Here is a 16357-nt window from a genome sequence, read left to right as displayed (position 1 = left end):
GCATTCACTAGCCACCCGATTCCCCTCCCTCTCACTGATTCCCTTTCATCCCCATCATCTTTGAAAAAGAAAATAAAAAAACCAAACCTAACAGTGTTTCGGTTAAAAAAAAAAAAAAAAGAAAGAGAGTGGTTTGTTATTTTTCTTTTATTTTTGTACTGGTTGAGTTGGTTTTTACCCACCAGGAAGGGGAAGAAAGGAGGGAAGGAGGAGGAAAAAAATAAAAAAAGGAGAAGAAGAGAGAGAAGAAAAATTTAAAAAAAAAAAGTAAAAAAGAAAAACGAAAAGAGAAAAAAGGGTGGGAAAAGGGGGGTGGGGTAGAAAAAGGGGAAAAGCCGAAAAAATTAGTGTTTCTGCCCGGTCTCGAACCGAGGACCTTTCGCGTGTTAGGCGAACGTGATAACCACTACACTACAGAAACCCACGCGGGACAATCCCCCCACTGCACCGCTCTCGCGCTCCCCCACTCGCGGCCGGGGCGATTAAGGGCGTTTCCGGATTTTTTATTTTTTTTCCCACGTGTTCCCCCGCACGTGGCTGTTTGGGGCGGGGATAATACCCGCGTGTGCCGGCGGCCGTGAACACGCGAGGGCGAGCGGCGCTCGGGGCTATAAACCCAAGCCCGTAACGTCATGCTCGGCGTGGAAAAAAAAAAAAAAAAGGGGGCTAAAATTCATTTTTGCCATCCAGGATGAGAAACCAGCAGCCGGCGCGGCCAGAAGGAGCTGCAGGATTTGGCCGTGGGATGTCATGGGGGTTCGAAGGGCAGAAAAAACCTTGTTAATGCAGTTTTTTTGCATAATTGCTGACCCTAATTGTATTATTTCTCCCCAGTTTCCACCTTCCTGTAAGGCAGTGAGGGTGTGCACACAGCCATACCCAGGCACCGGATCACCCTTGATTATTTTTTTCTGTGTTTTTGCTTGAGTAACTTAATCTTTATTATTATTCCCTATAGGTCACTTCAGAAATAATTAATAGTACATTCCTTTTTGGAAGAAGAGAGAATTATAATACAGCTCATCCTATGCCAACGCTTAAATGTGCCAGATTTTTGCATTTCTCTGGGGGAAAAAAAAAAACCACAAAAAAAACCCCATACTTCTCTCTGATTTCTCTCATTTACAAACCTCATGTCCCAACCTTGATTCACCCAAGCTCCCGAACGATTTTTATATCTAAAATTAACAGCAGGAGCTGCTTATTCACAGTTGCTATTAATTTTTTTTTTTTTTTTTTCCATGGGGATGGAGCCAAGATCAGCACAGTGGAGGTAACAGCCCATGAGGGAAAAATCTGGAGCGTTTCTACATACCCACAGCCCTTGTGCAATGGGAAATATTGGATTTCTGCGCACAAACCACGCGATTTAGGCAAAATTTGGAGGCCTGAGGAGACCGTGAGCAGCAATCGCCTCTTCGTGGAGTTTGGGAGGAGAACAAAAAGGTATTAGCAGGGAAGGGCTGATTTATAAATAAAAGAGCAACTCGCACCTGCCTGAGCCGCGTAATGGCAAAAAGGTCTTGAAAACTGTTGTTTTGGGGTTTTTTTTTCCTCCCTGATTGGGTTTTCCCAGTGAGCTGCTGAGAGTGCTGCAGCTGGAATGGGACTTCAACAAACTGCAGAAGGAAGGGGAAAATGATTAATTAAAATGTTTTAAGTATTTCTTTTTTAAAGTAGTTATTTAAAACAAAACCAATCCACAGCAAAAAACCCCAACACACACACAGAGAACAAAAATAAAAACCAAGCAAACAAAAAACCCCAAACCAAACCAATAAAACCCAAACCAAGACCAAGCCCCACACAAAAAACAACAAACCAAAAACAAACCCCCAAAAAACACCAAACCAAACCCAAGCCCCCCCCCCAAAAAAACAAACCAAATCCAACCCCCCCTAAAAACCCTCAAACTAAATCCAACCCCCCAAAAAACTCACCAAACCCAACCAAAAAACCCAAACTGAACCCAACCCTCCTAAAAAAAACCCAAACCAAACGCAATCCCCCAAAAGCCAAACCAAATAAATAATTAAAAAAAATAAAAATAAAAATAAAACAACCTAAACCACAAAACCGCCACAAACAGCAGACAGGGAAAATAAAAGGAGAAGGAATCTGGACCAAAGAAATTGGGCTCGTCCGGGATTTGAACCCGGGACCTCTCGCACCCAAAGCGAGAATCATACCCCTAGACCAACGAGCCGCGCTGAGCCGCTGTATCCCGCCGCGGCTGTCGGCGCTCGCGGCGGCTCACCCCGCCCCCTCCGCGGGGAAACCGATGGTGCTTTTTGGGGAGAAAACACCCAAAAAAAAAAAAAAAAAAGGCAAACTGAAAAAAAAAAAAAAAAAAAAAAACCCCGAGAGGCCCCAGCGAGATTTGAACTCGCGACCCCTGGTTTACAAGACCAGTGCTCTAACCCCTGAGCTATGGAGCCGGCCGGCCTGAAGTGCCTCTGTGAAGGCCACCAGGGGGGAACCCCGAAACCGGCTGCGTCGCCCCAAATCTCCGTCATTTCCCCCCAAATCTGCAGCATTTCCCCCCCAAAATCTCCCTCATTTCTTCCCTAAAAACTCTCCCTTTTTTTTTTTTTTCTTTTTTTTCAGGAGGTTTGGGCAAAGTACAGGCAGCGAGGAAAGCTCTGCTGCTGGAATAACCCAGGAGGTGATGCCCATTTCTCCCCTCTAAGATTGTCTAAAGGCAAAAGTCGGCTCAGTCTTGACCTTCAGCTTCTTCCTGCAGCCCTGATTTGAGGAACATGCAAAAGTTGGGTTTGTGCTCAACATCAACAGCTGGGGGAGAGGGGGAAATAAAAAATAAAACAACCCAACCCCCCCCTCCCCCCATACACACATTTTCACCCCAATATCTATGTGCTTTCACTTAAATTCTTTCAGACTTCAAGCAGAACAATCCTTCAAACCACAATTCCGGTGTTCTCCAGCCTGCTAGTGGTTGGGAATAATAAACAGGAGAAGATGAATGCAGGGAGAACCTTCACATTTTTTTTCCAGCTCATGGGCTAGGAACAACCGGGGAGGTTTCAGATCTGCTCCGTGGGGTTTGTTGTTTTTTTGTGGTTTGGTTTTTTTTTGTTGTTTGTTTGTTTGTTTTTTGCTTCCCGTGGTTTGCAGACCTTCCATTTCTCACATACAGACAAGACAAACACAGCGTCATGGCATAAGAACGTGTCTCCTGCCAATACCCTTCTTATTCTAGGAATTTTTATTTATTTACATACTTTCTACAGTGATATAGCTTCAGCAGCGGATGGAGCCTAGAAAATTCGGGCATTTTGCTCACCTGTTCACAGCTTGACCTTTATAAGGGTTGCTGCAGCTTTAAATAACGTAGATTTAAAGCCAAACTCATTTGAAAAAAAAAAAAAAAAATTAGACTCTTAGGGTAGGAAACAACCCACCAGCTGAAAATGGAGATGTTCATGTCATCACCAGCTCCTTTTATCTTCGCAGGAAATGCGCTTGTTCAACCAACGGATTATTGGCATTGGAGTTGATCAGGGTTTTGCCAGTAGGTTTGAACACATATGAAGATCAACTATGCACAGAAACAACTTTTTCTCAGTTTAGAACCAGTCATGAAATGTTCTTGATTAAAAAAAAAAAATTTCCCCCCGATCCCAACTCTGTATTTCCTAAAAAGAATTAACATGTTTTCTAGAAAAGGTTAAAAAGCCAACCAACAATGCCCCAAAACCAGAAACCTTATTTTTCATCACTTCAGACAATCATATGCTTATTATTTTTTAAAAAGCTGCTTTGTTTTGGCAAAAGCAACAGTGAACAAAGCAAGCCGCATCTTAAACGTTTGCTGTCTTGGCAAAGAATGAGGATTTCCAGAAAAAGGAAACAGAACACGAAGGTAAACGGGTGATTTTGCTGAGAACAGAACAGTAAAGAGAGCCTGAGGAAATACAAGATTCGGCACCCAAAGTCTACGTTATTAAGGGCAAAGCAGAATAACTTTGAGGGGTTATTTTGAAAACATCTTCTACCCAGAGGAGACCTCAGGAGGAGTTACACAGGAGCACCAAAGTTCAGAAACATGCATCTTCCTCCCATCCAGTGGAACACACCTGAGCAACATTAATATTTGTTGCTTCACAGAAAAAAAAACAAACAAACAAACAAACAAAAAAAACCAACAACAACAACAACAAAAAAAAAAAACAATAACAAAAAAAAGAAACGAGAAAAAAAAACTAACCCAAAACCCCAAGGATCCACGGACAGAGAAGCGAAGGACAGAACACTTACAGAAGCTGATGGAGAGGGCAACCAAAAGCCCACAGCACCTCTTCAACCCCAAGACGGGTCAGATCTTGGTGGCCACGTGGTTTAGACCATCTAGGGCAGCTCGGGCCACCATCTCAACGTCACAAAAGTAGCCCTTGGAGTACAATTCCCAGCCCAGATTTGAGGGGCACCAACTGGAATAAATAACCAGGCACCCATCCTTCACTAGAAACTTTGCTTCCCAGCAGGAGCAAGAGAGGAAAAAAAGCCAGAAACTCCAGCTGAGCCTCTTATAACAATTCACACAGCCCAGAACAAGGGTGTGAGCATCCCCTCTCACTGAAATCCAACCCCTCCCCAGGAGCAATTCATAAACCTAATTACCTCCTCCTAAATCTTGTAGGAGTGAAGGCACCTGGGCAGGATTCCTAATTTTGGCACAGAGGTGGTGACTACAGTTTGATGGGAACAGCAGCGTAACACAACAATGGAAAATTCCTGTTAGATTCCCTTCAGGAGGAGCAAAACTTTCCAATTTGATTTTATTTGATCAACTAGAAAGGAGCTTTGCCTATTCCAGCTTTGAACGGGTGCCCAGAGTGTCCTGCTCGGTGTTGCTCTCTCCACCTTTCCCACAGGACATTTACCCAATAAACATTTCATTTCGAAGTCCTTGAGGCTTTTAAAGGGGTGGAGGGTCCACTCCAAAACTTCCCATCAGCTCTAATATCGATCCTTAGACCCACACAAGAAAAGAAAACCACCCATCCGTTATCAAACTTGGAGCCACAAACCAACTACCAGTGGTTTCCTTCTCACTGAAGAGGTTCAGAGATGGGTTTAAGATGGTGACCACAACCTTCCGGGGATTGCTGATGATTTCGATAGCTGTTCTCTGGTTTAAGCTGGTCTAAAGACCCTCCTTGTGATATTTTTCCCTGACTACATGGCTACCCATCTATCAGCTATCTGCCTTCCTACGTACCAACGAACCAGGCTGCGTGGTTGACTGGGTGGTCTCTTGTGCTCATCACTCATGTCCAAGCACCATCCAGTAAAGACCATGGAGACAGGTCCTCAGCGAAGCCCCTCAGAAATCTCAGGGGCACAGTTTGATGTAGGTGACGGTGGAACAAACCGAAAAGAGAGGGAACACCTTCTCCTGGAAGGCGACGTTGAAGGTGAAGATGTGCTGCATGTTGTCAGCGTTGTAGAAGGAGACTTCTTCCCCTTCGTAATCCAGGTACACCCTGACCTTACTGAGTTTTTGGCTGAGGCACAGCGGGGTGCGTTGGGGCGAGGTGACCGCCCAGTAGCGACCTCCGTTTTGCTGCACTGCCCAGATCCCTTCTTCAGGCGAAAACTGTGTCAGACCTTTCCTCCTGACGGACTCCTTGGCCACCCCGAAGGCCCAACCGTCCGAGGCCCCCACCTCCACTTCCCAGTAATGTCTTCCCGACTTGAAGCCCGTGGTAGCCAGCACCCGCGAGTTCGTGTCGAATCTCTTGGGGTTGTCGGGCAGCTCCTGTTTCCTACAGCCCATCCTCACGCTCTTGAGGTCTGCAGAGAGGATGAGGAGGTGGTTTGCCGAATCGGGGTCCAGGGTGAGGTCCTCTGTGGATGACAGCGATAGCAACTCAGTAAGAATTTTAACAATTAAAAGCCCAAGATGGGGATGTTTTTATCAGTTGCTGAACCACATCCCAACCTCAATAACCGTACCCCAACCTCAATAACTGCTCCTCTTCAGCTCCCTGGACAGTCTGTGGTGAAGAAAAGCCAAGTTCAGACATTGGCTTGGCTTTGAGGTTCTTGAGATGCCCCCTCTCACCATTGAATCTGCAGGAAGCGTGGAGGCTTGGGGCTAAATTTGAGGCGTAATTTTAGATGTTAACAAATATGCTGCTCCTCTCTACCAGCACACAGGGACAAGCTACCTGTGTGAGAAACTTGGAGGTGGGCGAGGAAGGTCCCAGTTAAAGATGTGGGATGAGCATCTACCTCGGCTTTTCAAATCCTCACTAGGGGTTAATTCCCACCAGGCGAAGGTGTAGAACAACACGGCAAAGTAAATCGTGGTAAATGAGGACCAAGATCTGGTTCAGGATGTCCTAGAGGAAGACCTACAACTGCGTCGTAGTCTTTGGCCCTTTGATCAGCTCATGATCCTTCAGCGGCGCCACCAGCCAGCACCCCTCAAACACTGGCTTGGGGGGACTCATCTGTCCTCCCACCCTGACACCCCAATTCCCTTCATGGGAGGGCAAAACTCGTGCTGCTGCTAAGAAATGGGGTAACAACAACAAAAGGACATTAGGAGCAAAGAACACAATGAAACCACATGCAAATGATTAGCAATTACATACAGTAAAAATGGACCTGAGGTCAAGACCTTTTTCCCAAAGAAATTGATGTATTTTTCTTTTTTGTTTCTGGCTCATCTAATGAACAAGACACAAGATGGGGTACGCACACCCCTCAGATCATAAACTGCTGAATATCTGTCCCCAGACTACCCCATGATGACAAGTCCTCATGGAAAGCCATGACCTAAGGGCATCTTTACGCACCAGATCACATCTGGACAGCCCAAAAGAAACATGCATGTAGATGAAGTTTGATACCGACATCTTTTCCCCTTCCAAAATCAGGCTCAAAGGAAACAGCAAGCACGTTAGTGACCTCAAATTGTGGTTGTAGTCAGCAAAGTTGCCAGGAATGAATGAGACCCTTTGGGGGAAGCTAAGATGGGACCTGAGGAGCTGAAACATGTTGGATGATGCACCAGAGTTTATTTGGATAAAGGTCTTTATGCTCTTTCAAAATCCCTAGATTTGGGCCTGAAAATTGCATATGAAGTCCAAAAGGACCCATGATGGGATCGAAAGCTTCGTGGTGTTTCACAGGGGTCAGAAAAGTGATAGTAACCATGGGAAGGGGTAGGTCCTTTTTTCCTTCCAAACTTAAGCATCAGGTTCCTCCCCAAAACTGGGAGAATGGCTTTAAAATAACATCTCCTGCATTTTGTACTGTTATATCAGACCAAGGGACAAGGGCTTTTGAAGTGTCCGTTCACAGAAGTTAGGGGGAAATGGATTGGATGAGCAAATTTCCTTGATGCCAATCTTTTCTTTAAAAGGTGTTTTCCTTCCTTCCTCTCGCATCTCCAGCTGCTGGAGTCATTAGGATTTGGGTCGGAGCTTCAACTCAGTTGTGGGGGCTGAGAATGATGATTTGGCTTGATTAAAAAAAAAAAAATAATAATAATGTGACTCCAGGAGTTCAGGTATCATATTAAAATAATAAAATTAAGAGCATTCAAAGCTCTTGGAAAAGATGAACTAAGGCATTCAGAGGAGTGGGATTCAACGACTGCTACGAGGTTTTGGCTGGTCCCTTCTTCACCCCTTGGTCCCCCAGCTCTCTGCAGCATACGTTGTGGCCTGCTCTGCTTTCAGAGGATTTGCTGGTATAACGCACCAGCCAAATTACACCTCTACACATGCACACACACCACCATGGACATGCAGTGAGGGTTGGTTTGCTATTTTGCTTTTAAACGGTGGTCGCCAGCCTTTCTTCTCTCGCTTTGCCAACCCCTTGGCATTCTCCAGAGGCGCCTGGGGATGTTTGTGAGCAGAGTCTGGTCCCAATAAGCTGGATGGTCCTTGGAAAGGATCCGACCCATGGTCCTTGGAAAGGATCCAACCCACAGTTTGCCCTCCTCTGCCTTCCCCAAGGGGTTTGCAAACCCGGTGTTGAAGACTACCACCTTAAAAACAAGAATTAGCCTTTTTTTTTTTTTCTAAAAGAAGGCTTTGCTGGGGTAACTCTGGCTGCGCTGGACACAGCTATGCAACCTTCACATCAAGGGAGATGGAGGATGGGGGCAGATTTTTAACAGCATCTGCCCATGCCTTGCACCCACCACAGTGCAAGGTCAGAGGGATCAAGCTGGTGCCAGAACCACTGCAGAGCCCATCGCCGTGGTTTCCAGGCTCACTGGCATTCCCTTTTCCTTCGCTGCCGCTGGTGAAGCAAAGCAGAGGCTGGTCCAGCATCGAAAGAGTCAATCGGGGCTGGTTTTGCCGGTTGCAAATGCACCTCTCGTGGGAACTCGGTCCTTTGCTAACCCAGGAGAGCTGGTGAGCAAGTCTTCTCCGGCGTGGCGCGACGTGAAAGCAACGCAGCCGCGATTTCCACAACGTCCCGCAAAATTTAAGCCACCTGACTTTGCACTGGAGCGGGTTGCAGAGCACTCACACCCTCCATCCCGAACCCTGACCACAGGCCACAGAGCAAACCTGGCAGACTTAAAGCAAGTTGTGGCTTGAAAGGGTACGAAACCATTTTGGGGTTCAAATATCTGTTCTTTCTGTTCCGCACTGTAGATTTGTTAAGTGTAAACAGGCAGAAAGGACCTAGCTTAGCTGTCAGATCCCCGGCGTCAGCTAGAAAAATCGTCTTTTGACTCTTGAACTGAGCAGGCTGGATCTGGAAATCATCGAGAGAGAAGAAATTAAAAAAAAAAAAAAAAAAAAAAAAAGAAAAGAAAAGAAGAAATCTAGAGTGCCTGTTTTCTTTTTTCCCCCTCTCTTTGGCTTTGCAAAACCAGCTTTGCAAAATACAACCACAATTTAAAGTCTCTGCTCCGTGGCTCTAAGTCTTAAATATTTTCCTTTTACCTTTTTCACCTCTTCCCAGTTCATCTCGCAGGTTTTCTGAAAAGAAGAGATTGGCAAGTGAATGGCAACAGTGAGAGAGCCAGAGGGAACCACGAAATCTCCTTTATGGGGACCTTTACACCCACACCACGCTGCCAAAGTGCTGTCTTTGCCAACGTGGGACTCGACAGGCAGCAAGAGCTGAGGATGGAGCAACACCAGCTCCTACCAGCTTGTGCAACAGGGACAAGCAACGGGGGAAATTTCCGCTAAATAGATTTTAATTAAAAAAAAAAAAAAAAAATTAAAAAAATGCTTCTGGACATCAAGAGAATGCAGGATTTCTTTAAACCTTATTTATCGTGCCCTGCCATATTTTGTTCTCCTCGTTGTGTTATGAGTTTCAAGCTTTTTGTACAATCCTTTAAGCCAATTATTGCTCCAGGGCGTAGTTCGCATTTAGGGATTTTTCTCTTCTAGAGCTGCTCTTTCTGGTGCTTGCTTCCTTTCCAGAGCTTTCAGCACCATCTCGTGGATTTGCTGCCTTGCTGCAAGGGGTCGGTTTTTAAACGCAAAGCTTGCCTATCCCAGCCTCAAACTATTCAAGATGTGAAAACTGCAGGTTTTATTGCACTGAAGTTGACGTGACACATTTCTGGTTTTTTCCCTTCTCTAAAAAATCCTGCCTCTCCTTCGCTGGCAGGCTGGCAGCGTGCCTCCTCCTGTTCATGCACATCCCCAGAAGTCCTTTCCAACATTATTTATTCTCCTATTTCAGTACTGCTGACCAGGCATGAGGGACCTCGAGACATCCGCAGCATCCCCAGCACTCCTCATCCCCTTTTCCCGACGCCTGGTAAAGGCCAGGCCTATTTTAAACGCCCCGGTTTCATTTCTACATACCTCTGAATTTCTTTAAGACTTTCTCAAGGACGACGGTCTTGAGGGAGAAATTGCAGATGTGCATTTTCATATCCGTGCACACGGGCACAGGCTTCTGGCACTTCACGTCGTCACTTCTGCGAAGGAAAAAGTGAAAACAATTAGGAAATCATTGCTATTCCCCCACTTTCTTTTTCATTCGCTGTTGACAGCGTGCGATGCTCCCACCCCATCCCACCCTCAGTCTGTCCGAGCTCTCAACACCCCCATGAGAAGATCACATCGGGATTTCAACCCCCTTGGGTTGAGGACAGCGGGATTTACATGTCAGCTTTGAACCCCCCCCTCGGCTGGCTGGCGGAAAGGGCGTCTGTGCTGGGTTACTCCCACTCAGCTGTTCCTGCTGCAGCTTAAATGTCATTTTTGGAGCTTAAGTGGTGCCTAAATCATTGCCCTGGGTGAACTGCGTATCAGGCAAATAAGATGACTTGGGGTTTCTGGTCTCATTTGACCTTTGAAGAAACTGCCTGGTAGGAAAAGACTTTGTGATAACGCTTATTTTTCCAAGAAGCTGGAAGAGACCCAGGGCTGGTGCCGGGTGGGAGGCAAGCTCCGTCTACCCCTCTGGCATCTGGACTGCAAACACTGACCTTTAAACAGTGCTGGTGGGGGAAAAAAGCTTGGAAGAAGGGGAGAAGCCGCGCTCCATACCTGCTTATGATGTTCATCACATCCTAGAAAGGAAAAAGAGAGACCAAGTGAAATCCTTGCGCAACAGAGGCTGCCCCTCCCCTGACTCAGCCAGCACGAAAGCAATTCCCTTTCGTTAAACCCAACCAGGACGTCCACCACTCATGGCTGCAACAAGCAGGCATGGCTCCAGGCCTCGGATGTTTGCTTCCAGCTTTGGAAGGCCACAGTCCCACTAAATCCCACCCAACTGCCTGCAGCAACTAAAGACCCAGCTGCTTCTGGGGAGGGACCAAGCCGTCCAGACGGTCCTATGTACAAATATTCCAGTTTCATGCCCGTCGGGTCACGATGTGGTTCAGATCAGAAGGTGCCTTTGGAGGTCTCTCATCCATCCCATTGCTCAAAGCATGCCAGCTTAGCCAGGGCCTTGCCCGGCGAGTTGGGATTATCTCCACGCGTGATGACTGCAACAAGCTCTCTGGCTCCTGTTCCAGTATTTGACCGTTGTTGTGAACCCAGGTGCAGGCACCTGGCAGCCTCTGAGATGCTCTCAGGGTCTCTCTGCTGGTCTCCCACTTCCGAGAAGGTCCTATCAACCTGTCCCGTGTGAAATCTTGAGGTACAGAAGGACACCTGCAAGTATCCACCTGCCTAATAGCCAAAGGGACATCATCTGCCAAAACTTGACCACCTAGAAATCTGGCATTAAACTTGCACATCTATGTCTCCATGATATCTGGGCTCCCATGGTCTAATCACCACCAAGAGGAGTTTAAGGTGCCTCCAAGGGGTCATTCAGCCCACCCTGGGATGCATATCCTGACAGTGGAAATCATTTGCCATCAGGAAGGGTGAATTATAGAGGTAAATTATAGGTTAAAATACCCTTAATAACTAGTTGCAATGTGATGAAAATTCACTGAGATGAAACCCATGCTCAGTCCACGACACAATTTGCCCTTCCCTATGCCTTTAAAATTATATAAAGAAGGACATAAACCATGACGAGTGCGTTGGACGTGATTCAAAGGCAACACAAAGCTACGCCCCCCTCCCAGGGAATGGAAAAGGACTCTGGAGCTGGCTAAGGATTTCCAACGTGGCCTTTTAAAAAAATACCACCTATTGTTACAGGATCATTTTTGCGTGCAATGGTGATGACTGAGCAAAGACCACGTGAAATGAGTTTTCACCCATAGCTGAGTACTGAAACCATCTGCAAATATTTACAGTGCTTTCAACACTGCCTGGAGGGAATTTAACTCCGTGCAGATCTGCGTGCACCAGGAGCTCGATCTACTCGGTTTAATCAAAACGTCATCAGTTAAAAGAAGGTCACCCATTAGCCTTTTGCTGTTCGGTGGAGGATTTTGGATTGATTTGGGGATGGGCAGCTCAGGTTTGTTTGTTTTTCAAACCCCACTTCAGCTGCGAAGGAGAGTTTGGGTAACAGGGAGAGCTGGGTTGGCTCCAGCTCCTTTCTCTGCAATGCAATCAATACCTGGACTCCATCTGCTCTCTCCCTCATACTTTCCAGCTTGGTCAATAGTTCATTTCGATTTGAAAACCCAGCTCTGCTTTCAGGTCCCAGCCAACCTTCCGCAGCCAGGACTCCGCTGTGAAAACTGGCAAGGAGCCGTGTCTTGCTGAGCCCAGCTCCACGTGCTTCTACACTCAGCTCCACCCCAAGCCCTCACCGACACCTTTAAGCCGGAGGAGTGGGCACCTGTGACTTGGCATGCGACAAACCCGCAGCGTTGCAAACCCATCAAGACCTGGATTTGCAAAACGAGTTGCTTGGCTTAAGGATCTGGCCAGTACCACTGGGGTGGCTCTTCACGCAAGGTGTAATTCAGCTTTGAACACCTTGAAACAGGAATTTATGGGTGATGGAAAGGTCCAGACAAATTCATGGAAGAAAAAAATGATCAGAAGCTATTAAATATGAAGAGAACACCTCTGTTTCAAGATGTTCCTGAACCAGTTGTGTGTTACTGCTGGCATAGCAGAGCTCAGGGCACTCCGACACTGCCATGCACCACCTGCTCATTAAAGGTGTGGGGGGGGGAAAAAAGGACATTTATCCTCAAAACACCTCTACAGGATCCAGAAACACATTAAAAAAAAAAGGACAAAGGAGGGTCATGACTCAGACCTGAAGGCTCATTTCATAGCAAAGGTCTCACCTTGAGGAACTCGAGCATGGGCTGCTGGATTTTCTCCTCCAGCTCCGTGATGAGCTTGTTGAGGAGCGTGATCTCCTTGGAGAGGTCGGTGATGTTCTCGTTCTGCCTCTTGGCGATGTTCTTCTCCATCTTCTCCAGCTGCCCCAGGAGGATGTGCTCCTGGTCGTGCAGGAACTGCCGCAGCCTCTCAAACTCCAAGAGCAGCTTCTGCCGCTCGTTCTCGATGGTTTTCTGCGAACAAAACGCAGCAAAAAAAAAAAAAAAGAGGTTTAAGCCGATGTGATGATTTTGGGGTGGAGATGGACCACCTGAGGACTTTGGAGCACCCTGCCAGTGTCACGGGTGCTGCTTGCTGTCTTGTGAGACTGAGTGCCTCGAGTTGGGGAGGGATGAGGAATTATTGCATGTGGAATGTCTGGACAAAGGCCCTGAAAAGGGGTGGAGATGGGACAGCAAAGACCATGAGCAGTTACTCCACAAACAGGCATTATCTTTGTTGTAGCTGTGCCCCCGCACCCTTTTCTGAGGGAAGAGGTACCAAACCATGTCTGGGGCTGGTACACCACCTCCATGGGAGATCTCAGGTGGGTTTTCTCTTCTACACTGGACATGTAGGCTTCCTTTTTCTCCCCTGGGGTGGTGGTGGGTTAATCAGCACTCATTGAAGGTGGGGACCCGTGGCCAAGAGATTTCCCCAGTCCCTGTCATCATCTGGTGGTCCTACTACCCAAACTGGGAGAAGGGGTTGTAGAGGAGAACCCACTCAGAGCATCATTTCTCCCTCCCTGGGGGCATCTATATTCGCAGATAAACTCCAGTCCCTGCTTTGTTATGATCTTCTGTTTATCAGCTCTGCCAATATCCCAGTTCCTACTTGGGTTGTCATCACGAGCAGGCCAACACGTTCCCTCTGAGGCAAAGCCCAAGGGCAAGTGGGAAGATTTTTCTCCAGGAAACATGCTCTTTGGGGCATGGACAAAGTTGAACATGTTTTGATTGCTTCACTCTACACTGTCCTTAAGCACAGGTCCAACAGGTCCACCTGGCCCTCAAAAAATGGACCTTCACACTGCATTTTGCATCATGTAAGAAACCATGCCTCTTGGCAGGCTGGTGCTATTTCAAGCCCTGCCAGCTGGAAAAAATAAAAAAAAAAAAAACCACAACAGCAAATTGTGGTAATAACCCTGTTGCATAGGGATGGTAGAGCAGAAACCTGGGTTGAGGGCGGCCTCATGGTGTGTGTCCCAAGTAGGGGGGAACACGAGTCACTCAAAGCCACTTGTCTTGGGGGTGATGATCTGGGAGGGGTGTTATTAGCAGGGAGGGGGGGGGCAGGGGCTTTCCCGCAGCAGATTCTTTGCTGCCTTCTGCTGCCCCAGGGACAAATGGCTGGGGAAGAGGAGGAAGAGGGTGGAATGGTGGGAGAGAGCTACATCCCCCCCCCATCCCTTTGGTCTGCCAAGAGGTGGTGCCGATTCTGATGGTGAAGGAAGGAGAAAAACATCCATTTCTCTTCTTCAGGCACTGACAGCAGTGGTAAGGAGGAGATGGATGGCTTGGTGGCTCCTAACCCCCTCCACGTGTCCCAGTCATGACCTTCATCCCCACTACCCCAGAGCACTGCATTGCGGGCACGCACCAAGAGCTCCTGAGTTTTCTTATCATCGTTCACTTTAAACTCCAGCAGCTCTTGCCTCTCCTTTTTCAGGAAATCCAAACGTCCCTGGATTTTGTCCTAGGAACAAAAAAAAGAAAATATTACTGTTCTTTTCATTCTTCTGCTGCATCTCATTCCCTGTGCCGCATTATTCTGCCCGCACGCAGTTTGCTCTTTGCAGACGTGCAAAGGCAAGCGGGATTGCAAGGAAAACACGGGCGGCATTCTCACCGGGTGAACACGCTGGCTCAGCTCTGCCCACGCTCACCCAGACACCCACATTCACACCCCTCCAAGGACTGCCACAAGCTCAAAAGCACGCAGCGAGCACAAAGGAAGGAGACGGAGGATGCCAGGGGAGGCTACAAGCGCTGTTTTCATCGGCTGCTGCTTCTACCACCTCCCCCGTCTTTGCTCTTGGCACAAAGCTCAGCCCGGCTTTAATCAACTTTGATTCATCTTTGGATGCTCGCCCGGACCTAAAATAGATGTGGATGTTTGCTCCATCAGCTGTTACCCTACCCATAAGGTGGTGCCCTCAGGTAGCGTTTGCAGCGTGATGGTTGCATGGCTCAAGGCCAGGGCTTCTGCAGGAGCTTGCACGGGAGAAACCCTATCTCGCAGCCTCCTTTAATCCCACGCTCTCCCCAGCCGCGGTGATGGTGCGAACGCACGAGAAGGTTTTGCATATCTGGAAAGGAGAGGGGTTTTCCAGGTCTTTGGAAAGCTAGAAAGCAGCAGCCAGCTCTTTGCAGGGCGGTGGAACGCCAGGCTGAGCATGGGAAAGCCAGGTGACCACGCGGGGACTTGAGCGAGCGCGGGACGGCGCAACACGCACCACCGTGAGGCTGAAGGACCTGGCGGGGGGAGGTCTTCCTCGGGGTGGACAGACAGACAGACAGACGGGTACCTTGTACTCTTCCGACGCCTCGTCGATGGGTACCACGGCATGCGGGCGGTGCTCCCGGGACCTGTCGCACACCACGCAGATGGTTCTCCGGTCGTCCTTGCAGTAGAGTTTCAGGGCTTCCCGGTGCTTCACGCAGAGCCCGTCCTCCTCGGCACCCTTGGCCCCGCGGAGGGTGAATTGGCTGATGATCTCGGACATGTTGGCCAACTGCCGGTTGGGTCTGAAGCTCTTCTGTTGGAAGACCTCTCGGCACTGCGGGCAGGGGAAATCCATCTCTAGATCCTTCCAACTCTTGATGATGCACGCCCGGCAGAAGTTGTGCCCGCACTCGATGGACACGGGGTCTTTGAAGAACTCCAGGCAGACGGAGCAAGTGGCTTCATCCTGGAGATTGCCCGGCAGAAACACGGCTGCCATGGCCTCTCTCCTGCAGTCAAGGACTGATTTCACCGGGGCTGGACGCGGAACATGAATGCTTGGCATCCAGCCCTGAGTGGGCGTTCCTCTTCCAGGAACGAGCCCGCCGCCCAAGGTCACTTCTGCAGTGTCCGGTTTCTTTAAACTGGCAACGAAGACCTCAGAATTAGGGGACAACACATAGATGGAGGAAAAAAGAAAGCAGGAATACAACCCAGCCCTTTGGTCCCCCACAAATCCTGGGCCCCCTGTCCTTGTTTTGTTTTATTTGCAGGAGGGAAGGTGGGAAAAGGGAAATGGCGTGGGGTACGGCCACCAGATCTGGGTCTCATTGCTTTTTGGCCGACCTGGTGCTAAATGGAAGATCTGAGCCCTGAGGCTTGCGTTTAGCAGCTGCTCTAGGCTCTGATCCAGGTAACCAGCCGACCGCTCGTTAAAGACTCATTTCACCCTCAGTGCTTCAGCTGGGGACTCGGATGACTTGGTTGAGCTCCAGGGCTCAACAGGGACCATAAAAAGCAACAGGGGAAAGGGAATACACAAGGATGCAGAGTCTATATCAAGATCTGGGCTCGAGTTCTCCCCAAACCATAAAGATTAAGCTCTAGATTGGAGTCCTGCATCTCAAAAAAAATACTTGTTGTCTTCCAGAAACCTTGCGTGCAGCTTTGGAGGTCTGGCATTAAAC

At 48.2% G+C, this 16357-nt stretch overlaps 1 protein-coding gene and 3 non-coding genes across 4 annotated transcripts; all 4 read right to left on the bottom strand.

Annotated features, from left to right (window-relative positions):
• Nucleotides 1-348: 348 nt before the first annotated feature.
• TRNAV-AAC lies at nucleotides 349-421 on the bottom strand. The gene has a single exon. It is a non-coding gene; the product is annotated as a tRNA-Val (tRNA).
• Nucleotides 422-2134: 1713 nt separating this feature from the next.
• Nucleotides 2135-2206, bottom strand: TRNAP-UGG. Its single transcript has one exon. It is a non-coding gene; the product is annotated as a tRNA-Pro (tRNA).
• Nucleotides 2207-2365: 159 nt separating this feature from the next.
• On the bottom strand, nucleotides 2366-2438 carry TRNAT-UGU. Its single transcript has one exon. It is a non-coding gene; the product is annotated as a tRNA-Thr (tRNA).
• Nucleotides 2439-3208: 770 nt separating this feature from the next.
• LOC104361148 (E3 ubiquitin-protein ligase TRIM7) lies at nucleotides 3209-15719 on the bottom strand. The gene is made up of 7 exons (XM_032989869.2): nucleotides 15253-15719; nucleotides 14325-14420; nucleotides 12683-12913; nucleotides 10515-10537; nucleotides 9825-9940; nucleotides 8943-8978; nucleotides 3209-5871 (listed from the first exon to the last, which is right to left on the bottom strand). Exons 1-7 carry the CDS (start codon nucleotides 15667-15669, stop codon nucleotides 5357-5359), a joined length of 1434 nt encoding a protein of 477 aa, XP_032845760.2. The 5' UTR covers nucleotides 15670-15719; the 3' UTR covers nucleotides 3209-5356.
• Nucleotides 15720-16357: the final 638 nt, after the last annotated feature.

The sequence above is a fragment of the Tyto alba genome, unplaced genomic scaffold (genome assembly GCF_018691265.1).
Source record: "Tyto alba isolate M040663 unplaced genomic scaffold, T.alba_DEE_v4.0 Super-Scaffold_100000100064, whole genome shotgun sequence".
NCBI lineage: Eukaryota > Metazoa > Chordata > Aves > Strigiformes > Tytonidae > Tyto > Tyto alba.
Note: the sequence above shows the minus strand (reverse complement) of the source record. Positions and strands in the feature narration are given on the sequence as shown.

Coding starts and splice junctions, on each gene's coding strand:
- LOC104361148 (XM_032989869.2), bottom strand. CDS start 15,669: ATGGCAGCCGTGTTTCTGCCGGGCAATCTCCAGGATGAAGCCACTTGC. Junction 10,538..12,682: donor CCATGCTCGAGTTCCTCAAG/GTGAGACCTTTG, acceptor TTTCCTTTCTAG/GATGTGATGAACATCATAAG. Junction 9,941..10,514: donor GTGATGAACATCATAAGCAG/GTATGGAGCGCG, acceptor TTTCCTTCGCAG/AAGTGACGACGTGAAGTGCC.